The sequence below is a fragment of the Hippoglossus hippoglossus genome, chromosome 18 (assembly GCF_009819705.1).
Source record: "Hippoglossus hippoglossus isolate fHipHip1 chromosome 18, fHipHip1.pri, whole genome shotgun sequence".
NCBI classification, from domain to species: domain Eukaryota; kingdom Metazoa; phylum Chordata; class Actinopteri; order Pleuronectiformes; family Pleuronectidae; genus Hippoglossus; species Hippoglossus hippoglossus.
Window position 1 is genome coordinate 2,035,894 of NC_047168.1, and position 26,748 is coordinate 2,062,641.

At 41.7% G+C, this 26,748-nt stretch overlaps 1 protein-coding gene across 6 annotated transcripts; it reads left to right on the plus strand.

Annotated features, from left to right (window-relative positions):
- The first annotated feature begins 768 nt into the window (after window positions 1-768).
- frem1a (Fras1 related extracellular matrix 1a) lies at window positions 769-26,146 on the plus strand. 6 transcript variants are annotated; one of them, XM_034615078.1, is made up of 37 exons: window positions 1,234-1,376; window positions 5,467-5,878; window positions 7,004-7,098; window positions 7,459-7,769; window positions 7,984-8,180; window positions 8,544-8,867; window positions 8,960-9,068; window positions 9,900-10,031; window positions 10,413-10,757; window positions 10,842-10,984; window positions 12,075-12,271; window positions 12,358-12,448; window positions 12,538-12,705; window positions 12,786-12,994; window positions 13,707-13,800; window positions 13,909-14,161; window positions 15,453-15,656; window positions 15,894-16,079; window positions 16,172-16,368; window positions 16,454-16,664; window positions 17,503-17,647; window positions 17,745-17,886; window positions 19,090-19,285; window positions 19,458-19,722; window positions 19,973-20,390; window positions 20,953-21,154; window positions 21,236-21,380; window positions 21,472-21,601; window positions 21,760-21,832; window positions 22,066-22,215; window positions 22,395-22,600; window positions 22,716-22,763; window positions 22,852-23,037; window positions 23,562-23,693; window positions 24,190-24,305; window positions 24,543-24,628; window positions 25,415-26,146. In XM_034615078.1, exons 2-37 carry the CDS (start codon window positions 5,636-5,638, stop codon window positions 25,615-25,617), a joined length of 6,552 nt encoding a protein of 2,183 aa, XP_034470969.1. In that variant the 5' UTR covers window positions 1,234-1,376; window positions 5,467-5,635; the 3' UTR covers window positions 25,618-26,146. The 6 variants fall into 6 exon arrangements, 3 of the variants coding, with proteins under 3 accessions (XP_034470971.1, XP_034470969.1, XP_034470970.1); XM_034615079.1 differs by lacking the exons at window positions 1,234-1,376; window positions 25,415-26,146 and adding an exon at window positions 24,709-25,405 and having other exon boundaries at window positions 5,636-5,878; window positions 24,543-24,651; XR_004616941.1 differs by lacking the exons at window positions 15,453-15,656; window positions 15,894-16,079; window positions 16,172-16,368; ... (16 more) ...; window positions 24,543-24,628; window positions 25,415-26,146 and having other exon boundaries at window positions 769-1,376; window positions 12,811-12,989; window positions 13,909-13,926.
- The last annotated feature ends 602 nt before the right edge of the window (window positions 26,147-26,748 follow it).

Below are 26,748 nucleotides of genomic sequence, written 5' to 3' on the forward strand. Positions count from 1 at the left end.
GGCCAGGTTTTGACAAAGATTTTGAAATGACATTCAGGTGCGGGTCGGGTTGGTCATGTTGGCTGGGGCATATTTTTCAAACTGCAAATGTCATCGGGTAGAACAACCAATAACCATGTGTGTGAGGGACAGAATAACCCAAACTCACTGCAACCTACTTTAACTACATCGAGTAGGGTTCATGGAGACTCATGCTGTTGAACACAACTGTTATTTAAAAACGTTTGGTCATACAAAACACAGACTAGCTGTTTGGCCGCTGTGTAGCCTAGCGGCCAAAGCAAGCAACATTCAAATCACATCACGGACACAAAAAACACAATAGCTGGCAGGTTCGGCTAAAGCTCGTTTTTTTTTCTCTTGGGCTCGGACGAGTTCAGACAGAACAATACAGCCCGAGTTGCATTACACTACATAGGGCTCTGATGGAATAGAAGAAGAGAAGTATATTGCAAGGTAACGCAAAACAATTGCAAGGTGGGGTAATGAGGTGGATGAGTACTGTAGATGGTAGTGGCGAGTGAAGTATGTCACATGATGTATGTCACATGATGTATGTCACATGATGTATGTCACATGATGTATGTCACATGAAGTGTGTCACATGATGAGTGTCACACGATTGAAACAGCGCAGCTCGAGTTGCCTGCCAGAACTAGCTCGCCGGCGTCGCTCCATAAAAATTCTCGCTGTGACCCTACGGGGGCTCCATAGTTTCCCTCCTATTATTTTAATAATATTTACTTATTTTCCAAATTGTAATGAATTTACAAATTATATGTGGTGTTTTATAACAATGTGCTGGTGTCACTGAAACCATTAACCCTCTGAATCCAGTGTTGTACTGCATGTAGAGAAATGACTTGAAATGACTTCTTTTCTGCACAGTCTGTTTTTTTCACATATGCACGAGTCCTATTCACACTGTGGACGTGCTGCTTTTTGTTTCATTTTCAGAGGGTACAAAATAACACAATGTCCATTTTCCCTGCTTGGGTCTTTTCCTTACATCACTGCACTGTTAAGCCTTTTATCTCTTCCACTTTTGTACAATAATGACAAACCACTGAGGCACTTTGGACAAGACTTTGATCTCAGAGCCTGGTGTTGTCTTTGGGTTTTTCCGCTCCGATTACTGATCCCAGCACAGCTACAAGAGGAGGAAGGCGTCACCAGTCGGAAGGTTCTTCCTGCCCTCAGCCTCAGCCCTCCTTTCCTCCCTCTCCTTCCCCCCTCTACTCATCTCACCCTCTTTAGAGGTGGGGTTTGTCACTGAGGAGTGTTCTGCAGTCTGTCAGTGAGCTACCCGCTGTCGAAAGCAGAGCAGAGCAAGACACATAGTGGAGAAGAAGAAGTGCCAGATGTCAGCAGATCAGGTAAGGACATGTCTTAATCTATGTGGGGATCTCTGCTGGGGAGCTTTGTTCTGCAGGAGCATAATGTATGACTGCATTTTTCTTACTCCTAAGTATTTGTCTTTTATCAGGATCCCCTTAAACTGATGGCTAAGTCTGCTCCTGCTGCCTGCATGTCTCACATTATGCAAACAAAGCCACATTTACAGTGCGTTCAAAATCTGGCATCCAACTTACCCAGTATCATCGGTGATGGTTTATTTACGACTAAATGAATTTGAAAACTGTAAAACATGCAGTTCTGTCTGTAACACTTCAGCACTGTCGCCTGCAGGGACACTAACAACTGCACTCTCACCCATTTATCACACACTCAGCTCTCACCTCTAACAGTTGGGCAGCTTTTTACCTCTTTAAGACTCTCAAATCAAATCATATCAAATGGACTTTTTTGTCCCGTGGGGAAATTTGTCTTGGGCCAAAGTGCTACAGCAGCTGCAGAACAGTACATTGTACAACAACAACAACAAAAAAACAGTACACAAGGACATATCACGTAAGACCCAGAATAATAATGCAGAATAAATGCGAGTTAAATATTGCACCTGCCCTAAAAACACTTAAAATGATAAAACACGAAAAAGGACATGACGAGGTAAACAGGATGAAAAACAAAAAGTGGCATTAAAGTGTCAGATGTGCCAGACAAAGTCCAAAGGTTTTTTAAGATTCATGACCGAATCAACAAGTCTCCTTCTTGAGTAGTGTGATGGACGTTGGGATGAATGAGAGCTTAAGGCGGTTGGTTTTAACGTCGGTAGACTGCACACTCTCTGGACTGGGCCACTGGACAGCGGCCAAGTGTTTTCAGCAGAGTGCCTTTTCCCCCGATTGGCTTGTTTTTCTTTGAAAATTGCTGGCTGCTCAGGACCCTGTCATTATTAAGATTAGAAGAAGAAGGAGCTGCTGCTGTGAATGAATGTGCGAGGCATTCCCAGCTGTGGAGCCAAGCCACTTGTTACGTGACACATCACATCCCCTCACAGCTGTGTGTTTTGTGGCCATCACTAGTTAGTGGTTTGGTCGAGGCAGCGTTGCAAATCAGCTGGGTTATGGGAGGGATTATTTATTGTGAGCGTAGAACTATGAGATGCCGTGTGACCTTAATGAGCTTTTATTATTATCATATGCTTGTGTCATCTTTTTCTCGGGGATAGTGGGCTAAAACCAGTGCACAGACAGAAAGCACATGTTCTGTTTTTACTAGTATCGGAACTGTACTGTATCCAAATGAATTCTGACATTGTACTTGTATTGCCTCGTTTCCACATAGTTCTGTTTTAAGTCCGTATTCCATATAATATTTGCAATATCCCCCTGGTTTTCAATTATTCTCTGTCCAGTCTAATATAATATGAATCTGTCTTATGGACTATGGTCAGACAAAAACCAGTCTGACAATGTGGGAAGAGAAATAAATGAGGAGGTTGTCCTTCTAGGCGTGTAGATAGTCGTATAAGAAATATTTAGCTAAAAGGGGGGTTAGGATTAGGGTTAGGGTTAGAGGGTATGAATGGGCTGGAGTGAGTGGTACCATTCCATCCAACACTGATGTTTGTTTAGGTTTGGCTTAGGGAGTGCATGTACCACAAGCTTATGGGAATGTAAATCTAGTCTGTCATTAGACCTGCCGGCTTGGACACTCAGCAGATGAGCTGAGCCCCCTCCTCAATGACATGTCAGTAGAGAAAACAGCTTCGTCCAGACATGTGGGCTTCATTCAACGTAATTGGGGTTGGTGGTCTTTGCTTGTAACCCACAGTATACATTACTTCCCTGGATGTATCTTGTCGACATAATATTGTGAAGTGACTGTAACATGAAGCTCAGCCAAAACAGGAAAAGGATCAACTGCAAAGAGGGACGGGACCCTCAGAGTGCTCCCTGCAGCTTAACATTAGGACCTTTCCCAGCACTCCCACCTCCCATCTGCAGCCTCCCCACTGGGACTCACATCAGTCAGAGGGCCATCCATAATCTTTAACAGGACTGATTACCGAGGCCTTTGGGCTGTTTCGCTGACAGTAAATATCAGTGTCATGCAGTGTGACACAATGTTGGATGGGATGTTATCTGCTAAATTGCGATCTACTCTCAGCTCTGGCATGCAGTTGGACTTTGCTCTACATCTCAATTCTCACAAAGCTGGATGGGAAATAGTATGTATGCCCTCGTGAAGTTGTTAATTCAGCCGAAATTGACAGATTTATTTCATTGCCACTATACAAATGTCACGGTTTGTTGATTTTTTTTTTTAACCCAAGTATTTATTTTAGTCCTTTGTTCTGAACCATGGTCCAAGGAGCCTTTCTCACCTGCAATTTTTGGTTCAGGACCAAAATAGAAAGTCTGCAGGTTAACTCAGTTAAAACAAATACAGTTGTATCGAAATATGCAACTAACATGTCAGCCTTAACATCCTAATGACGAGGTAATTTGTCAGTTTTGTGATAACAGCTTGTTGCACGTAATTTAAGCCTTTCATGGACTATGACCTTCCCCTCCAGCTCGACCACCACAGATTTGACAGTGTAAATCCTACAATTGATCCTAAAATGTGAAAATTACCTAATTTAGATTTTTGCTCGGACACACCAAAGCAGTACATTGCCAGCACTAGGTGAAGGGGGCTGTGACCATTTGGAATCCTGTTTTTTACACTCGGCTCGTTGAACATGATCTTTGCAGCGCCCTCAACACAAGCATTGTTCATGGATGCAAGCTGTAACATGTTCCCCCCATGCAGAGGCTGATTATAAGGTGCTTTTCTGTTCAAGGTGCTTTCTGTGTGAGGTCTGAGGGTAGGTGTCCTAGACAAGTGTTGAAGGAATGTGGCAGGATGACATCTGAGGCCTGTTTTTAAAAACACAAAACAGCACCAACCCACATCCTCGGTGAGATCTCGGGCGAGAGAGGATGACATTGATCCCTGCTGAAACAGGAGTAATTGGTTCTTTGAGCCAAGGGGGAAGCAGAAAACTGAATTGAAAACAAATTGGTAGGGAAGTAAGGAAGATTGGGGCACTGTTATTGTTGTTGTTCAGAAATGTAAGGTGCCCCTAGGTTATTTTAAAGAATGTTTGAAAGATGTTTTCATAGGAAGTTTGTCCCCCACTGCTCTAAATAATCAAGACCAGTCGTCTGTGGCAGCAGAATCCAATCCCTTAAATTCTAAGAAAAGAAATGATTGTCATTACTCAAAGGAAAGACAATAATGCACATACTTCCTGACAAGCTGTTGAACAAGTCAGAAAGTTTATAAGAGATCTGGAACATGCCTGGAGCTGGTTAAAACTCAAATAGTCATGTAATTACAAAAAACATACACCTTCGGGTAGTTATCATAAACCAGCAGTGTTCTATTCCTGAACTTATTTTCTTAATCTTTCTACTGGTAGACATAATAGTCTTGTTTAATCATATCATTTCCTGTGGTGCCGGGTGTTTATATTATTATTATTATTATTATTATTATTATTATTATTATTATTATCATTTGGTAATATGATAGATAATTTATTTATGGAGGTTTGTTTTGAGACTTGTGTTTAATTTCGTTCTGATAAAAATCTCATGCCTGTGTGTTTTCACTACAGTTGGGAAATGGTTAGCCTTACTTAGCATAAGGACTGCACACAGGGGGAAACAGCCTGTCTGGCTCTGTCCAAAGTTAAAGGTCCAGTGTGTAAGATTTAGGTGAAAGGGATCTGTTGGCAAATTAAATTAGATTGAATATAAAATAATCCTAGTGATGTTTTAATTAGTGTGTAATTATCTAAATTGTACAAATTGTTATTTCTTTACCCTAAAATGAACCCTTTCTATTTAAATACTTTATATTTACATCGGGAGCGGGTCCTCGCTACGAAGGCCGCCATGTTTTTTACTAAACACCTTTTGAGTTTTTATGACAACTGAAGGTTTGGAAGGGGAGGGTGAGGTGAGAGGTATAGTACTCAGCTGTAACATGAAACTCATATGTTATGTATAACATGAAATATATATATATTTATGAAATGTAATGGACTGAAACCTTTTCATTCCCTTACAGCTCCTGACGGTTTATGTGGAAAGGTGAAAAAAGCTGAATCATCATTCAACCAGAGGAACATGTAGCTTCTTCTCGAGAGGAATAACTCACTTGTTCAACTTAAGTCTGTTTCCGAAAGCGATCCTGCTTTTGTTTGGAGTCTTGGAGGACCCCGCAGTGACTGACAGTGATGGCTTCACGGGGTCAAATACAGGCCTGGACGTTGCTTGCAGTGCTTCTGCTGGGAATGACCTCCTCTTTGCACGGTTCCCTCGTGAAAGTCAACAAGGGTTTAAAGGTGAAACGGGGTCAGTCGGCCTACCTTGACGAGGGCGACCTGCAGTTCCATATTCCCCGTCGGAAGGATGCGTGCAAGGTGGAGGTGGTGTTAAACGAGCCCATAACTCAGCGAGTGGGAGAACTCATGCCTCAGGTAATGGAAAATCCTCTTCCAAATGAAACCCCCTGTATGTTCCAGGCAATTTACCATGTGTTGTAAAACAAGGTTGTGTAGCTTGAAGCCATGCATTACACTTCCACAGCACTGTTTGACAGCTAACATGTAGCTAACCATTTCATATATTATTGGTGTTGTAATGATGTCAAGGTCTCAGTCCTTTTAACACACTGATTCAGAAATGTTCCTTCCAAATCTATATTTTGCCATTTGGTTGTATATTCAAAAATGAGTGATCAAGTCCCTATTCAGTTATTTTGAGCATTTTTGCAGTTTGTTTTTAGGTTGTTGTAATGATCAGTTGTACCAGGAGATAGCAGCAGAATCAAACATGACTTTAGAGTTATAGAGACTTTGTACTCCTGCTAGTATGTGAGAAATTGAGCTTTTAAAATATTTCTGTCAAGATGATTTGCATTGTCCTCAGAAGTTACATGAAACCCTCCAGCTTTGACTGTATAATCTAGTGAACCTGCTGATTTTATTTCTGTATATAACTAACAGTTTAACCCCACCTTTTACATTTTCTTCTAAATCTAGTTTTAAATCTGTTAAAAATATCTGTTTTTGTCAGAGATTTATTCATATGACCACTAGATTATAATGGTTCAAGTTAGCTGATGCTAGCAAACTTTAGTTCGATATTGCTGTTTCACTACTTTTACTGAATGAACCCTACACCCCGTCCAGGAATCTGCGATCCTTCGACCGGAGTCTGGTCACCGTCCCCAACACCAGATTTTTGCAGCATAGCGGCCCTTACCCTCTGCAATGCCCTGCCAATGTACATTCGCAATGCCACATCCCTCTGGACATTCAGAAAATGACTCAAAACTCGTCTTTTTAAAACTGCATATGACTTGACTTAACACAATCTGTCCAAAAGTCCCTCTCACTTCTGTGCACAACCTTGTATTTGTCCTCTAATGTATCCGTGTCCCTGAAATGTGTAAAGTGTCCTTGGGCCCCTTAAAAGGTGCTATAAGAATTTAAGTTCTTATTATACTTCAGTATGTAATATTCAGGCAGATCTCGTACATACAATAGGCCTGACTCACTCTTTATATCGGATCATTAACATTTCTCCTTTTCTTTCCTCAGGTTTTTGATTGCCATTATCTGGCTGATGAGGTGAAGTATGTCCACAATGGATGCCCACTGTTAAAAGAGGACACTGTCAAACTTCGACTGTACAGGTACGAAACCTGATTAGTTATTCAACTAGAGACACCAGCTGTGACACCTGACAACATTTTGATATTCCAACCCATGGGTATTCATTACTCTGGTGTTCATCGTCTCAACTACACACCTGTAAACACACACGCACACACACACACACACACACACACACACACACACACACACACACACACACACACACACACACACACACACACACACGCACACACACACACACACACACACACGCACACACACACACACACACACACACACACACACACACACACACACACACACACACAGGTGGGATGGTAAATATACTCTTTCATTCTTTCTTCTTCTTCTTGATCACCTTGTATCTTTATGACCAGGTTCACAGAGACAGAGACACACATGGAGGTGTTTACTCTTCATGTGGACATTGTGGAACCTGAATGCAGCATTATAAGGCTTGGGCCTCAGCCCTTGGAGGTGCCTGAATTCTACAGCCTCTCTGAAGCACTCGATGGCAACGCGCTTTCTTTCCACTACGAGCGGAGGTCTAGCCTGGAGTGTAGCATCCATCTGAGCAGCCATGACACCCACCTGCCAGCCCATGGCCAGCTGGTCACTGGAGAGCCAGAGAAAGCCACCAAGAGAGGGGACGAGCCTGAGAGTTTCATCCCCTTACGTCAGCAACTAGGTAATCTATGAAAAGGCATGATGGGAAATCCCCAATCCCTAGTTTATGCATGAGTGAAAAGGAAACATTCCACCAATACAAAACATGTTTGTATTAAACTGCCAGCAGCTTGTGGAGTGGAGACTAAAAAGTCTCTATATAAATACAGACCATAGTTGAAGCTTGAACAGATTGATGTCTGACGTTATCTCTGTATGGTTTTGTCATTATTCAGATAATAAAGCCAGAGCGACGTGTAAAACTGAGGATTGCCTAAAGGGTCTGAAGCTGGTTAAGATGACCAAGATTCCCTGTGATGACTTCCTGTTAATGGGACTTCGGTATCAGCACATAGATCCTCCATCTCCAGATATAGATTATATCACAATTAGACTGGACCTCAAGGACTCCAGGAGTGGCAGCATATACAAGGTAATTTGGCTCCTCTACTGCCTGCGCCAACTCAGTGATTTTGAAATATGTAAAGTTTCAAGCTTGGAAACAAACAAAGGGTCATTTGATCGACTGCTAATGAGTACAAGTAGCTTTGGCATGAAAAATATATCGAATGACTGCACAGAGTATAAGATTTCACATGTCAGTAAGTGTAAGGAAGTTTAATTGGACAGGCTACATTAGTAAACTTGCTATGACAGTCTTTGATTTTCTTTGGTTATTATTTTTGGTGATTTTTGTGGCATTACATAAATTCCATATGGTAAATGTGATTAAAAACAGAATATATTTTTGAAGTATAATGTTTTGTGGTTTATTTCTCTTTACACGGTGGAGTAGTCTGAACAGATCTGGATTCCAGTGCGGATAGTTGGTGCAATGCCCAATCAGCCTCCGAAACCATCCTTCATGTCCATGTTCATCCTGGAAGTGGACCAGTTCATCCTCACTCCACTCTCCACTGCTACACTAGATGCTGAAGATGAGGAAACTGTCAAACAGCTCTTGGTTTTCAACATCACTAAACCCCCTGTGGACGGCTTCATCACTCATCTGTCCGATCACACCCGCCCAATCTCGTCCTTCACATGGCTGGATCTCAATGACATGCTCATTGGGTATCAACCTCCGAACTCTTCTCATACTCAACGAAGGAATTACGAGGTAGCGTTTCCCTTTCAAATACTATGTGCAGTGTATAAACAATCATTTTGGTATAGTCTATAGCCTGAAATGTTCTGTCACCGTCCCTACAGATTGAATTTGAGGTGCACGATTTTTTCTTTGAGAAGAGCCCATCAATGACTGTTCACGTGTCTGTAAGGAATGCAGACACGAATGCACCCAGAGTTTCCTGGAACATGGGTATGTTGACATTGTCAAATTGCAAATGAAATTTTAAAACTCAGATTGCATTTACACTTACAGTTTATGAGATGACTATGTGTAATGCAAAAGGGGTCACTAATAGTGACCAAACAAGGACCTTACTTTGCAGCTTTATTTTAACTTTTAGCCTCTTTTAGCTGATTGTTTTGATGTTATGACACATTTGCAGTTTTGTGTATCTTCAAACCTTTCAACAGCAACAGAGTTTTAAAATAATTTAAACACTACCTGCATAGCTAGCACCTAAGTCAAAATATTAGCAACTAGCTTGTGAAGAAAGTTCAACATCAAACAGCTACAGAGCCAGACATTTTTCGAAGTTGGGGGAGACCAAAGGAGAGCTAAAAGGAAGGTGAAGAGGGGGGACAGAGACACAGCTCAAATTCTAATCGATGCAATTTTTTCTGTATATGTCTTGTGTGGCTGATGGAGCAATAACATATTTTTGGGAAATAATTTGCCTTGATGTGTATGTTTCAGCTTTTGTTTTAGTTTTGCTCCTTCTTGGTCAAATATTAAAAAACCAAAACACAATTAATACAGTTGTATGACTGCACCAGACAAGGTTTCTCTGTAAGAATTGATATACCGAAGTGGCAAAAATCTAAAAATTGTGTTACACACAATTTATATCTTTGTAAAAAAAAGCTAAGTCAATTATATCCTGAGCAGCAGAGAGCAGCAGAAAGTAAGTTCTCTGAACACTAAACTATTTCTCTTTTTAAGGCATCCTTCAGAAATAGGTTTGGCACATGTTGTATCCTATATTCCACTAAATGTTGTTGTTTATGAATAATCATTGCATAGGTCTAAGCCTATTAGAGGGTCAGTCTCGTCCTATAACGTGGGATCAGGTCCAGATTGTGGACAACGACAACCTGAAAGCTGTTCGTGTCATCACTGTGGACGGTCTGCAGCACGGAAGGCTCACTGTTAGAGGTACAACATCACACCTCTCCACTTTTATTTGGTTACCTTATTAATACTTATTAATCAGCTCCTGCAAATATTTCACAATAACAATCTTTTTGTAAACAAATTAATGGATTCAGTCAACAGAAATGCCTGAGTGCTTTTATTTTGAAATGGGTACAAGAAATGTTGCAAACATTTATCCTTTCCATTGATTTGTTTAAAACAATGCTTTGATTGCTATTGGAATACCGGAAGATGCACAGCTGCATACCATAGTGTCCTGGCATTTAGTTGAGTATCCTACATAACCTGACTTTATTTGAGGAAATACAGTACTTATACCAGCAGCTCTGAGGCAGACACACTGCCAGTTCTGCTTTTATGATTGTCTGATGTAATCTCCAGGTGGAAAAGGCTTCATGTTCACTGTTAACGATATCAGAGCAGGCGAGGTTCGCTATCACCATGACGACAGTGACTCAACCAAAGACTTCATTATCTTCCGTATCACTGACGGTCGCCATCAGACCCGGCACAAATTCCCCATCAACATCCTGCCGAAGGATGACAGCCCTCCTTTCCTCATCACCAACATGCTGCTGGAGGTGTTTGAGGGCCAAACAGCTCTGCTCATGGGCTCCACCCTACAGGCTTCAGACATGGACTCAAGTGACGACTACATCCTATTTAACATCACCCGCCCGCCGCAGGCAGGAGAGGTCATGAAAATCCCAGGACCGGGGCTCACAGGTCAGGAAAATGTGTTTTTAGTTTTTGTTGTGTTTGTTTTCTCTTTAACAATATCATGTTATGTTTGTGTTGCTTTTAATCCAGGTTACCCTGTCAGCCATTTTCTGCAGAGGGACCTGTCACAGTCCTTGGTTTACTATCGACACCTTGGAAACAAGGTGTTTGATGATTCTTTTGAGGTGGTGCTGTCTGATTTCCATGACCCCCCAAACCTGTCAGAGCCACAGGTGGGTAACACGACATGACATTCTACATGACGACAGCATTGTGGAATTGATCGATGTCAAATTTCTTGTGTAAACTCTAAACTCTCCCTTATTTAATCTTGCCTCCTAACCCAACTATTTTACCTCACTATCGTCTATCGACTTTTACACTTTGACTCACCCTTCATGGCAAAGACTGACTATATGGAAATCTTACACTCAAATGTTCATACCCTTCCATTAAAGAAATTATCACCTGTGCATTGTAGCTATTGTCACACCTTTTAAAAAACTCTAAAGTTTAACAAAAAATTTCAAATCATCACAGTGTAAGAATTAAACTATGTTTATTATAACTATTAATTGACACTGCAGCTTAAGGTTAGGTTAAGTTTAGGTTATTTTCTACTTTATTTAGTGACAGTTACCTGAAAATGGATTCTGTTAAATTAGATCCAATGGGATGAATGTGCTACACAGTGTGTTGAAGGCAGTCCCACTCTAGATACTGTACCATACCTTCAGCTTTGGGTTTGAGGAACAGTGCAACTTGCGTAACCTTCTCTTCACTATCAACAATCTCCACCAGCATTAAAAACACACAAGCAGCTGAAACTGAGCAATTGCCATTCCTGCCATCTCTATGGGGTATTTCTGTTTTGAGTATCTTATAAAGCTAACGTTAACCAAGGCAGCTGTTTGCGTCCGAAGCTGTATGTATGTATGTATGTACAATTTCAGCATTAGCGGGAACAGCCTTGCTAGCTGCTCTGTACATACAGTATAGACGCAGTGAAGATTTGAGCTAAACACATGTTGGCTTTTTACTTCCTGTGTTCCACCGGAAAGTTAGGGATCTACAAATTCATCCTCTGGGAACCAAATATGTAGCATCCAAAACCAAAACTGTTAGTGATTCATCTTCTTGGGACCATTCATGTTGATACCAAGTTTCATGGCAATCAATCCAATAGTTGCTGAGATACCAACCAAGGGACATCGTCAGCTCTTGAGCCACACTCCTTGCGTCTCTAAAAAATGAGAACTACTTTCTTACTCGTTGTCTGGTGCAGTGGAATTCTGTCACAGAGTTGTACTGTGGTGTCTTCAGATGGTGCTGGTGCACATAGAAGCTGTTCCAGACCAACCACCTAAAGAGGTTCCTGGGTCCAGCCGGTGTCTTGTGAACAAAGAAACAGAAGTGGTCCATATAACACGACAACAGCTTCACTTTGTAGACCTGGAGTCCCCTGACAGTGAGCTGACATACACAGTTACTACTCCGCCTTTCCACACTGGTCCTCACAGGTTTGTATGCTCTAAAAACGAAATCTATACACCAGACTGCAGAGGAGTATTCTGTGTGAACACTGTGCTCCTGATTTGATGTGCAGCACTCCTGATGCAGGGAGACTGTTCCTGGTGGACAGTATACCCAAATTCACCAAAGACTCCAATGCACCTGTTCTGAGGCTCTTCACGCAAGTAACGCTTTGAGTTTTTAGTACATTAAATGTACATGTGTTGACAGATTTATCAAAAACTCAGTGATTTATGTTTTGTCTTGTTTCCAGCATGCAGTGAACTTCATGAAAGTAGCCTACATGCCTCCAATCATGGACATCGGCCCTTACCCCCAGCACATCCAGTTTGTTCTCTCTGTCACTAACCGTCTGGGGAAAACAGTCACTGGGATCTGCTTTAACATCACTGTGACACCAGAAGACAACCAGCCACCACAGGTGGAGGAGATAATTGTATCATTCTTGTCTCATTCATTGCATGTGGATGTGTAGAAAAGTGCAGATATATTCTGTTCCAGGTCATCACCAATGCTCTGACTGTAGATGAGGGAGGGGAGTGCTGGCTTGGCCCTGAACACTTGCTGCTCTCAGATATGGACTCCATGGAGGAAGCCCTGCGGGTGGCGCTGCAAAAGGATCCACAGCATGGAGCCCTGCAACTCGGTGGCCTCCTGCTCCGACCAGGCCAGGCGTTCACCGTGCAAGACGTGAAAAGCTTTAAAGTTAGGTCAGAAATCCTGGTTTATTAATTTCTTTATGTCATTTGGGATTTAAAAGGTTGGATCATCTTAATAGCACTAACTACATTTCCCCCTTATTACCTTGCAAGTTGATTTAGCCAGAAGCAGTACCTGTTTATATTTACATCAGGAGGGTCCTCTCTACGGAGGCCTCCATGTTTTTCACAATAGCCCAGACTGGACAGATTAAACACCTTTTGAGTTTGTATGACAACTGAAGGCTGCCACAGGTTCTCTTTCATGTTGTGATAAAAACTCAAAATATGTTTAGTTTGTCCAGTTTCAACTATTGTAAAAAACATGGTGGCCTCTGTAGAGAGGACCCGCTCCTGATGCAAATAATTATTTAAATATAAAGGGGCCATTCTAGGGTAAGGAAACAACAATTAGTACAATTTAGATGCCAATAGATCCCTTTCACTTACATCTTACACACTGGACCTTTTTAAAGAGACAATTTCAAGCTCATATTGATCAGAACATTATTCCCCCTTACAAGATAAGTGATGTCATATCAGAAAATGAAATAATGGACTTTATTAAAAATAATATATGGCCGCATGATAGGAATGAGGCCATCATGATGTCTTCTCTAAGAATGTCACTGTTGCTATAAGAATGAATTCATTATTTGAACTCTGACTGTTTCTTTCTTTTGTCAGTATGTCTGACCTAACTTGAATTTCTTTTTATGCACAGTTACAATCATGACAACTCAGAAACTGTAGAGGACACCATTGAACTCTCTGCAACGGATGGAAGCAATTCAGTCAGTTTCATCCTGCAAGTGAAGGTAATTGTTCCCATGTAAGGGGGTTCCTTAAGAAAATAGCGATCTAAATGGCTTCACACTATTGGACCCTTTTTTGTTTCACTTAAGTGACTTGCGTGTGTTCTCCAGGTGAAGCCCATTAATGATGAGGTCCCGGTGTTGGTCGCTGGTTTGAAACCAGTTCTCAACTGCGCTGAGGGTCAGGAGATCACCATCACAGCAGAGTACATCTTTGCTTCTGATGCAGACAGCGACAACGGCAGCTTGGGCTTCTTGATTGCGCGGCAGCCGTATCACGGCGTGGTGCTACGAAATGGTGTCGTGATCGATCACTTCCTCCAGGCAGATATCACAGCTGGGATCATCACCTACAAACACACAGGTAGACTGCAGCGGTCGCACTAAAATCACAACTTTTATAAGGGTCACAGTTGTCCACTTTAGCACAGTGTTTACGATGCTTTTACATTTCATTACATATCATTTAGCTGACGCTTTTATCCAAAGCGACTTCCAATAAGTGCATTCAACCATGAGGCCACAAACCCAGAACAACAAGAATCATGTAGGTACATTAGCTTAAAAAATGCCAAACTACAAGGTGCTAGATGTAAGTGCAACACATAAGTGCAACTTAACTTTTTTTGTTTTGATTATTAGACCATCATCTTCTTAGCCAAAGTGTAGTCGGAAGAGATGGAAGAGATGATGTTGTTGGAGTAAACATAATAATATATAATTATCCATAAACTAGAAACTATGAATTGTCCCTGCCTGAACTGAACAAAGTAAGCATAATATGCTGGAAAGCTTGGTAAAACAGTTAAAGCGTTCTTTGATCAGATGCTGACAACCCTAACAGAGCCATGTTGTTTTCCCCTGTTTCAAGTCCTCATGCTAGGCTAAGCTTACCTGTTATATACACTCTGCACCAGGACTGTTTGATAAATGTTGTACCCATTTAATGGAGGGTAAGGATTGGGAACTTTCAGACAGTGTTTTGTTCTATATATATTGTAAAGAAGTTTTTTTTGCAGGGGAGATGTTAATTAGCTCTGAACTTGTGCCAAGTTTGTGCGCACAATGTTGCATTTGAAATTAGGGTTAGGACCCAGCCCTTTTCAGATTAAGGCCTTTTTTGGTAGTTATTTTAACACTAATATTTTTTGTGGCATAAAGAGAATCTGGTTATCTTAAAGACCTTTGAGACATCTTAGAGTGTTTTGCTGACACCAGCCTCCTTAGTTTGTTCAAGCACATCAGGCCATGTCGGGCGAGTCTGTGCTGAGACCCCGTTCAGACCTGCTATCAACATCCGTCCTGTGGGATCCGGCAAGTAGTCAGCTGCAGCAGTGAGGTCCAGGCCAGCTGATCCATGCAACGGCCACAGACCATACAGTAGCTGACATTAGAAATTGAAAATTAAAAACTTGTGACCACCGGCCGGTTGGGCCTAGAATGTTAGAAACCCTCCCCTGATTGTTTTAGAAAGGTTGAAAGTTCAATATACAGTATCCGCTGCAGTTGTAATCCAGAGATTTCTGTAATTCACATCTGTGGTCAAATTCAGAAAGCTCATTTTCTAATTTCAGAGCTGCCCAGTTAACGTAAACAGGACATATATTGGAGAGAGAAACACACTGTCTCTAAAAGTGCTCCGGTTGTTGTTTCAGGATTGGAGATTGGTCTCACTCCTCGCCATGACACCATCACATTTGTCATTTCGGATGGAGAAACAGAAAACTCTGCTCTGTGCTGCGGGGGAGGAAATCCCACCAGGACCAGAGGTACAGCACAGCTCCGGGACAGCCTCCCTGTGTACGACCTCCAGATCACGGTGTTTCCAGTCGACAGCCAAGCACCTTCATTGGCAACAGGTGGGCCATTTTTTTCCCTCACTAAAATGATATACATGACTTATAAATGTAAAGAATTCTAAAACCGCCACATTGTGCTGAAGAGAATAACACAGTAACACTGTTACACCATTACCCACTATCTCTCTGCAGGTGTTTATTTGGACCAATGACCACATTACACTGACCTGCTCTATGTTTAAGTACAAAGATAGGGATACTAGTATGACGTTTTAGAACTTTCCTATTTGTTCATAGGAGACATCTTTTTGGTGGATGAAGGTGGAACTGCCCCGATAACTTCTTCTCATTTGAAGGCCTCTGACGTGGACACCGTCCTGGATGAACTGGTGGTCAGTCTGATTTCTCCACCCCAGTTTGGTTACATTGAAAATGTCCTGCCAAGTCCTGGCTTTGAGAAAAGTAACACGGGCATAAGCATAGGTAAGCATTAGGATATACCGTGTCCGTATAGTTTTATCACATGTATGAAACAAAAACAAGTTTCAAGTGTTTTTCTGTTCTCTTTTTCACAGCCTCATTTTCATTCAGAGACATCATTGACGGCCAGGTGAACTATGTACAGTCCAGACACCAGAGGATGGAGCCCACAGTCGACCAGTTCATGCTCTGTGTGTCGGATGGGAAACACAGTTCTGCGCATGTGCCCTTCTACATTATTATCAATCCAACAAACGATGAGATCCCAGACTTTGTGGCTCGCAATATCACAGTAAGTTTTCGTAGTCAGTCTCACTTCTGAAGACGATAACAAACAGGAGACATTCCAATATCGATTGATGTGCTTCTGTGATAAGGTACGAGAAGGAGAAACGAAGCAGCTGGACTCGTCTGTGCTGCACGCAGCGGATCTGGACGTCCCCAGGAACGTCCTGCTGTTCAGCATCGTTAAAGCCCCTCAGCATGGCAGCATCATTAACCACAACAGTGAAAGGCCCGTCAGCAAGAGACGAGAGGCTAGTCCCCACTCACCTGTGGTCGACTTTACGATGACAGATCTGGCTAATGGTACTTTTTACATGTCTGTGTTGTAGTTTCATTTCACTTTGGAAGTTTTGTACATAATTTGACCCTGTTTTGAGTCACAGTTTGAACTTAGACCAAATCACAGCCACACTGAGACAGAGTTGTGCCCTCTCCCAATCAACCCATTTGTCCTACCACTTGGCCCTACCCCTTCGTTTTGCGCGTGGTCGTGAAGGGGTAGCATTGTCCCATTTCTATATGTGATGTAGGGGTAGTGACCATCTAGCCCTTCAAACAGCCCTTCAACATAGTGTATTCAGGACACCCCTAATAACAAAGTGGTAGACTGAAATACCAGAATGCTTTACGAACGAACAAAGTGAATCAACATGGCGACCGCTGCGGGTAAAATGCTCAGAAATGTAAGAATGTAATCTTGCAAAATAACCATGAAAATATGTTTAAATCCACCGGAATATCTTATTTTAATAAAGGAGCAAATGAAAATGTGATTGAATCGCTGTGACAAGCGTTTCAGATAAATTTACCCCGGCAAAGAGTGAACCAGCTTTGTAGGACTGAAAACTCAGAGTTAAACCTAAAGTTAACCACGAATCATGCTTCGTAGTACAGGCCCAGGATCAGGTGAAACCTCCAATGGTTCTATTCAAAGGCTGTGAAATATTGTCAAAAGCTCAGAACATGTTCTCTGAGTGTTTACCCCAGATATTATGTGTTACAGATTCTTGTCAGTATTGACACACTCATTAAGCCTTTCATGTAAAAATGGTTTCCATCATGTAGACCTTTGTTGAACAATTCCACCTCAGTATTACATCATTCAAAAAAGTCAAATAAATCTGTCATCATTGGCTCGCAGGTATGGATCTGATGTATATGCACGATGACTCCGAGAATATGGAGGACACTTTTACCATCCAGTTGACGGATGGCCGGCACCAGCTCCACAGACAAGTGATGGTTAAAGTTCTGCCAGTCAATGATGAGGAGCCTCGGACTATAAGGTTGGACTAACACCTTCAGTTCCTATTCAAAGTCAGTCATCACGTAATTGCTTGTAGAAAAACAATACAATTGTTACCACAATCTTGTGTCCATTAGGAACAATGGGCTGGAAGTGGAGCCAGGTGAGACAAGGCTCATATCCAGTGTGACACTGTTTGCACATGATGGTGATAGTCCCTCTTCAGAGGTCATGTACATATTTGAGAGTGTTCCTACCCAAGGACTACTTCAACTTAAGGTTAGTGCAATGCCATTATGTTTTAAAGGCGATACTGAGTGATGAGAATATATAGAATCCTCTGTAAACAATGGGGTGACGATTCTTAATAGGTTTGTCCCTCTGAGTGACTATTGTCTCGTTGTTTTTACACTGCAATTTCATACATTTTAATTATAAAAACATACATTTGTATGCCTCTGTGCTGGTGACAGCCAGTGGCCTGAAGTATTATGTTTTCTGATTGTCTCTCCGCCCGTCTCATTCTTGTAAACACAATATCTCAAGAACGCCTTGAGTGAATTTCTTTACATTTTGACCAGTTGACACTTGGACTCAAATATGAAATTATGAGATATTGATGGTCAAAGGTTACGTAAAGGTCAAGGTCATGGTTACCTAACAACATGATTTTGTCCTCTTGAACATGATGTCTCAAGTCTGCCTTTAGGGAATTTATTCAAATGTTGACTAGTTGTCACTTTGACTCTGAAAAAAACTGATTAGATGTCGGTTGGAAAAGGTCAAAAGTCTCAGTGACCTCATATGAGTCTGGAAAAAATAGATTAAGAATCAAACTGCACTGGTTAGTAGAGGCATCGAGCCTCAATGCATCTCAAAAAGTTAAAATATTGATCTCCTTGTGTCATAGAATAAATATAGGATACAATAAAAAAGTTACAAGACAAAGTTCTACAAATGTGGTCATATTTAAAAATGTGCTGCATGTCACCAATCAGTTAAAAGATTTAATTTACTTCAGTCATCTTAGGTTTAGCTGTGCTGCTCAGTCTCTGACGTCAACAGTAGGTGATGTGTTTTGTCTTTTCTCTGTGCACAGACTCTAATCTGGTAATGTGGCAGAAACTTGTCCGAGTTGCTCGTTTGCTGAATATTGATGCATTTGAGTGCAAAGGATTGTATTGAAGACATGTACTTTAAGAAAGTAGAAAATCCATGGCAGCTTGGACATGAATAAAGTGACGAAACTTTTTCCAACTGTGTTAAACTGTTGAATCTAATTTGACATAGAAAAGTGCAGAAGACACTTACTTAAAGCAAAAAATAGCAGTGGTGTTCCTGGAAAGAATAATTCCACTATTCAAAGAACCCAGCCCTGATTCCCATGACATTGCTATGCGCTACTTTATTATGCAGTAACCTTCCAATGTAAACCTTAGTGAGAACCAGGGAGGCTCCTAACTGTGACTGATCCCTTCTCAGGAGGGTCAGGACTGGGTGACGCTGACAGCCGGAAAGAATTGCGCCCAGGAAATGGTGGACATGAACCTTCTGCGCTATGTGCACACAGGCCTGCACGCCGCCAAAACACAGGACTTCTTTGTCTTCCACTTGCTGGACGGAAAGAATCAATCACCACCACAGCACTTCCACATCTCTGTCAAAGATCTTGAGAAAGGTACTAGATGCCAGTTTTCATTAGACATGGGTTTGGATCAAGTTTTCTTCTTGTTGAGATATCCTCATGAGTGCAGAGCCACAACTCCAATGTGTTTGTCCTTCCTGGTGTATATTTATACTGATGTGGTCATAATTTCAATGCAACCTATACATGTTTCCACGACTTTCAGGAAATATCGCCATCTTGGTAAAACCAGTGAACGTCAGTCGAGGTGATCGCGTGGTTCTCACCACAGACGTGCTGTTGGCCACAGACGGCACAGAAAAGCCAGAGGAGCTTATGTATGTCATCACCAACCCTCCCGCTCAGGGACACATAGAGTACATCAATCATCCTGGACTGGCCATCTCCACCTTCAGCCAGTTGGACATAGCAGCAAACCTCGTAGCTTATGTGCACGACAATCGAGCAAACGCACACAAAGAAACCTTCCAGTGAGTTTAGAAGCCAAAACTTGCCATATTTGCTTTTTACCAGTGCCTGGTATAAAAATAATTTGATCAATTCAGATTTTCTTTCTGTCTAACCATAACACCATGCCAGCTTGACTGAGGTCACATTTACTTGAAGAATAACAACACGATGTAAAATAAGACAATTTTATTTGGACTATTTCAATATTTCATTGAGATCTGTCAAAAATAAGGGATCTATTAACACCCACACTGTTAAATGTTTTGACAGGTTTGTTGTGAGTAATGGGAAGACCAGCCGAAATGGAAGCTTTGAGGTCACAGTGGAAATGGTGGATCGAGTTCTGCCATCTCTGTCCTCCAACAAAGGCATTACGGTCCCCCAGGGCTCCTCCATCATCCTGGGTCCTGACTGCCTGGCCCTTTCTGACCCAGACACTCCACCCAGCGTCCTGACCTTCACCCTCCTCCAGCCTCCACAGTATGGCAGGCTGCTTTTAGTGGACACCACCCTGACTGCGGGATCAAACTTCACACTCAGACACATACAAGAGATGGAGGTATCATATAAACATGATGGAGGGCCGTCACAGATCGACCGGTTTGCCTTCACGGCCTCTGACAGCACCAATCGAGGCTTCCTCCTGGATGGGCGGTTACATTTGGAACCAGTGTTCTTCACCATCCAGGTGGGTGATAAAGGCATTATCGCATTATCACATTATCATATGATGAGCTCTTTTGTGGATTTAATGGCTATGTAATTGTAACACAACTCTCAAAGCAACATTAGCTGTTATTTGCCACCATGTGACAGATGATGTGTTCCAAGTTCAAAAAACGGTCTGACTCTGATTGCACACCTCACATTTATATATGTATGAGTAGAATAATAAAGATATACAGTATAATAATAATAATTATTATTATAATTGTTGTTGAGTAGTGTCAGACCTGGATCCTACAGCTCTGGAGTCAGAGATACTACCTGGAGAGAGAGAGAGAGGGAGGGAGAGAGAGGATGGTTCACAGCTCACCTGAGCCAGCACTTACTATAAGCTTTATATATATACAGTATATATATCATCTGCAACAAGATCATTTTTTCATTTTATGATGGCATAAATCAGGATCCTAGTCCAAACATCGGTAATGCTAAAATACTAGCAGTTACTTTATCTACTTCCTTTGCTATGATATTCATCGTAGTCAATATCTATTTTATTTAAAAACAAACATGCATCATTTCAGATCAAGCCTTTGGATAAGTCTGCTCCGGAGGTTGTGAAGCTACTCCCTCTTTGGAAGGCAGAGGTTCTGGGCGATGGACGATATGGGATCTATCTGTCATCTCGGGAGCTGAAGGCCCACGACAGCGACAGCAGAGAAGAAGAGCTGATATTCTGCATCGTTCGCCCGCCCTACTTTGGTTACCTAGAAAACATGACTACAGGTAGGAAAATACATTTCCTTTTTCCATCTATACTCAAGCTAAACTTAAAAAAAAGCCAAGTCTTCCCTTTGCTGTTGACAGGTGGCTTTGTGCAACAGAGCTTCTCTCAGGCGGAGCTGAACAAGAGAACCATCATCTACATCACCAATCCAGACAGGGAGTCCCTCTCAGACAGTCTGGAGTTTACAGTGTCTGATCCTCTAGGGAACACAGGGCCCTCTCACATGTAAGGAGGAAAGGAAACTATGTGACTCTTAATTCTATGATATATTAAATTACCTGCGTCATCCTCACCGTGCTTGATCTTACCCTTGCAGCCTGGAATTCAGCTGGTCCAGCGTGGAACTGTCTCTGTCTCAGCTCTCTGTATGTGAGGAGCAAGCGGGTGTCTCGCTGGACATCATCCGCAAAGGAAACTTGGCAGAGTCATCATATATCACTGTCAAGGTCTGCGGCCATTTGTTATTGAAACTGACCAACTGTTGTGTTATTTCTCTTGATAAGTATATTCAATTTGAGCACTGATCAATAAAGCTATAGGAGCAGGATTTGGATTTATTATTGCTACCTGATGACTTATTTTTGAATTATGTGTCTTTATTTAGGTGAAGGCTGTGACTGCAACAGCTGGTAAAGACTTCCTTATAAGTCCTTCTTCCCTCATTCAGTTTGATCCAGGTATGTACTGCTCAATATAGAAAGCTTGCACCATGCATTTTAAAGTAAGCAGTCACTATTTTTTTTTAAAGGTGGGAGCACAACTCACCTGTAAAACTGCCACACGAGTTGAAAATAAATCTTGCCTGAAAGGGAAAATAGTAACTGTACAGATTATCGTTTGTAGATTGAGAGTAAATGCTTACCTGTGCCAGCTCTTGTAAAACAAAGCTGTGATGTTTCCTTCTATGTAGGAGTGTCAAGGAGGAGCTGGCAAATAGGGATCATTCAGGATTACCTTGAGGAGGCTGAGGAAATGTTTGAAGTGCTACTCATCTCCCCTGAAGCCACAACAATAGGCATCATCAACATGGCTCAAGTCACCATCAGGGATTCTGGAAGAGGTACAACTAAAGCCCAGTTATTTATTTTCACCATTCTGGAGCAACACACCAGTTTATATTGAGGCTGAATACTTACTGTAGTGCCCATGGGTCAAATCCACAAATATAACAGAGCCAGTGAATCTTAAAGCTCAGGTAATTGATATCTTTCTAACTATCTGGAAACGTTATCACCACAGGGCAGTGCAGGCTGAACCAGGATCAGGAGGCTCCTCTCCTTGGAGGAAAAGAGATTAGGTCAGACACCTACCCCCGGCATGGATCCATTAAACTGGAAAAACTTCCCTTAGGCACCGAATCAGTCCTCTGGGCCCGTGGAGACAGCATCTCCAGGCCTGCAAGTCTCCCAAAAAAGAAACTCAGAGTTATGGGCAATCCAAAGTCTGTAAGTACCTTCTCTCAAACATAAGTAATGGCTGAGATTTTATTTCTTGTTGTAGCTTTGTCCAAGTTTTCAGTAAAAATTTGCTCGAACCTTTAACTCTTGTTTTTTCTTTCAGATTGCACCTTCCTCAGTTTTTCACAATGGAACAGAGATTGTTTACACGGTGAGCAGCAACAACAGCCTACTAAAACTTTCACGTTTTGAAAAACAAAAATTCATTCTGTCGTGAACAAAATGTTCCTTTATTCCAGTATCATGGCATCATGCAAGTGCAAGTAGAGGATGACACCTCCCCATCAAGGAAGGGCAGAAAAGCAAACATTCGGGTTGTTAGCAGAGGGGCACAGCAGCACGCGTCAGCAGCGCTAACTGAATCCAAACATGATCCTCGAAGAAAGATCTCAGAACGTCAGAAAACCGAACTGGTTAAAGGACATGTGAGTAAAAACATCGCTGCTTCTTGGAAAATTAGCTCAGTTCTCTTTTGCCAAAATCTCTTCATGGCCACTTCAAGTGCCTCAGCTCGACAGTCTGTCTTTCTTTCCCTCAACTCCTTCAGCTTGACATTCTATTCATCTTATTACCAATTTCTGTTTCAAATGATGGTAATAATCAGTTTAATTTTGTCCTCACCAACCAGAATCTAGTTATGTGTCATTACCCCTAATTACTTTTAGACGATACGCACGGTTTTGCTAGTGGTTGCTGGGACCAGTTGGGTTTTTATAATGATTTAAGACATTTGAGACTTGTCGGCTTTCAGTTACTCATATAGCTGCATTGACGTCTCAGTTTTCTGGCCATTTTTCATGGATATAGCTCAGTTAGATGGGTAGCAAGCCAGGAAGATGGAGACCTTCTTCCTAACTTCACCTTCAAATCTGTGATTGGTCATTATTGGTCAATATCTTACCACTCAAATGCATATTGGTTGCTCCACACTGAATTTTTTGATGCATAGGCTTCAGCTGATAACTTCATCCCCAAGCCCTGTGTGCCAGCACTGATGGGACTCCTGCATATCAACCAAACCACTAATCAGCTCTTTCACTGCAATGGTGTGTCCTGGAAACCCTGGGCACCAACTGATCAGGTATTCCAGCTTCACAACATGAAGAAAACAAATTATATGCATCTTTGCATCAGTGGCAAAAGATGCATCAGTGGAATAAAGCAAAGGTCTCACTGTTTTACTTATGTTACTTATACAGTATGTGGCTGGAAAGTTAACACCCACATTTCTTGTCCATTGTGAAATTTGAATTTGAACCGTAAATTGTGGGCAATTTTCTCTCTTTGAAATTGTGGACCAGATCATTAAGATCAACAGCTATATAGATTTGTGTCAGTTCATTCATCTGTGATTAAAGTCAGTACTGTCCTTATGAAGGAGTTTGTTAACATATCAAGACCGAAAAGTATTGTGGATCAAGAATAGAACCTTGCGGCGCTCCAGAGAGATTCATTTGTAACTCTGTCTATTTCCTCTGTTTCCTTAAGTTGATGAAACTAAAATTATATCTTAGCATTTTCATCTTAATGAATGATGTTCACCTAAGATTTTCTGTGTACTTTCTCTTGTGACACAGATGGTGGGAGCTCAGAAGTGTCCTCAGGGCTGGACCTTTCATAGTGGCCAGTGCTATACCCTCAGCACTGAGCACAAAGCCACCTGGAGCACAGCTAACAGAGCCTGCAGGGAGAGGTACATTTCCACACGAAGCTCAAACACGGTTGTGGTTTGTTCCCACAACCACACAAGATATGTTTGTTAAAGGATGAGTAGACCTAGAGAGAAATTGTCAGAGACAAAGCGTGGCCATGGAGTACACGCTTCTGATCAGTGCTCTGTCACATGCAAGGACTGTATAATCTCCTGCCTGACTGTATAAATACCTCTTCAAAAAGAAAACACAGCTGTCCTATTCCTTTTTTATCCCAGATATAAAGGAAGTCTAGCAAGTGTTCTCTCTAAAGATGACATGGACTGGTTGTGGGACTTCAGTGGAAGAAAACCATTTTGGATTGGTATGTATTTCTTTATGATTTGTTGCTCTGGTGTTGCAGTTTACAGTTTGTTTCAAAATGTCTAATGTGTAATTTTACGGTTATAAAGGGACTCCTCCAATTTTAGACATCAAGTCCAGTTTGTGTGATCAGTGCCCTTCATCTAGGTTTGTTAAACATGTAAATTAAGAATCTTGTAAATTAACAGGATTAAGTGTTTTTTTCACCCAAATGACCTCTGATTAAAAAGCTTTGAAAATCTTAGCTGGCTGCCAACAGCATATTAACACCTCCAGTTTCAAAGTCAAGGACATAACAATGGATTTAAATTTGCATTTACATTGGATCACCACAGCAGATAAATGGAGCAGAGCATCACTAAGTCAGATACTGATCCTTATCACACCTTTCACCTGAGACGTCCACTGTCACTAGCTGCTATTCCTGCTTTTGCTGCTCGTGTTACTGCAGCATTTTAAAATCAGCCGTCTGGAGCACTTTTGGTTCAGTATCTTGCCCAAGGGAACTTCAGTCCCGCGGAACAGGGGAGACTGGGATTGAACCACCGACCCTCTGGTTAGTGGACAAACCACTCTCTCTCTTGAGCCACAGCCGCCCTAATGGTGGAAAGCTTTGTATAGAACTTTGCATAATCCTGCTTGTAAAACATAGATAAGCAAGGTTGGATTCAGTATTTGGCTCTTGCAGTGTGATGGAAGGACTACAGTGTTATTCATGAAACTTTTAGACCAATCTATATCGAGTCTACAAACTATCTGATTTTTCTTTTTGCTCTTACTATATAAGGTCTGAATGACCGGGAAGGCCGAGGACGCTGGGAGTGGGCCGGCGGTGAGCCGGTCACCTACACCAACTGGAGAAAAGCGCCCCCAAGGTCAAAAAGGAAGGGAAGCAAAAAGTGCATCCTGGTGTGGAGAAGAGCCAAGTGGCAGATACAAGACTGTAAAACCAGCAGGGGTCATCGCTTTGTATGTTCAGTCAAGACTTGAATGTGAGAGTATCACAGCCATGAACCGCTCACTGTGGTGTTTCAGAGGAGTTGCAGGAAGGACTCATTCTCAGGACGTTGACATGACGATCAGTGGGATCTTTGCAGGAACTCCCCATGATTTATAATGAACTTTGTGACAATTATTGAGTCTAAAAAGTAACCTGCTACACTATGTGACATTGTTTACACAGCATTTATTCACATTAGCCACTGAAAGTATTGTCATATACTATATGTAAAGCTCACAAGAGAATTTTAAAAACGTATTTAGCATCTTTGAACTATTTCAGACCCAACCAAGGCTGGATTAACAACAGGGGCCCCAGGTTCACAGATTTGTCAACTAATTCGTGGTGTAGCCACATTGTTGCAAATGAGTTTGTTGAAATTGTACCTGAAGTGTCCAAAACCTAGTTATAAAACTTTTATACTTTTAATTTATGTTGTGCTTACACTGTACATAATGAGGTTGCGTTTAATCAGATTACCGACTGTAACAGTATTTAAGCAGAATAATGAAAATACCATGTCTACTCTGTGTACACGTTACTAGTGGTGTTAGGGAGGGGAGGGACGGGAGGGATCAATCTTGGACCCCAATCATCTAAAGTCTAACGATGAATTAGCCTCTAGGATCAACTGCCAATATTTTGGGGCCTTGGGTGTAGACGGCTGAGATTCTTGCTTTTTATTCATTGTACACTGTTTACAGGCCGACTACTTCACACGAGTGAAACGTTTCTCCTCAAAAAACACAAACAGCGTGTAGGTGTTTTAGATCCAAAGCCTGCTAATTAAATCCTTCCATGTAAACAGGAAAATAACGTAATGAAAGTTGAGATTGCATCATCTGTGTAAATGAAGCACTAATCTAATATTTTGCATAATCAGCTGTTGGATTATTGAGTTGAAGTAAATTACTCTTACAGAACTGGCAGGAAGAATCAAATGTAGAATTCCCACAGTTTGATTTCAGACACAAATCTGTGATGACTCCGAGGAGCAGCTTGCTGATAGCAAGTGATCAAAAGAAAATGTCTTTGTGAACATCAGCTTCAAAGTAAGGTCTGATGACGGAGATTATGTCATATCCAAATCTAATTAGCCACTGTCTATGAACCCTAAAACA

Bases quoted from the DNA above. Each gene is read 5' to 3' on its own strand.
- frem1a (XM_034615078.1), top strand. From the start codon at position 5,636: ATGGCTTCACGGGGTCAAATACAGGCCTGGACGTTGCTTGCAGTGCTT. The intron at 12,449-12,537 runs GTAACGCTTTGA...TCTTGTTTCCAG, and splicing joins TTCTGAGGCTCTTCACGCAA to CATGCAGTGAACTTCATGAA. The intron at 22,764-22,851 runs GTGAGCAGCAAC...CCTTTATTCCAG, and splicing joins GAACAGAGATTGTTTACACG to TATCATGGCATCATGCAAGT.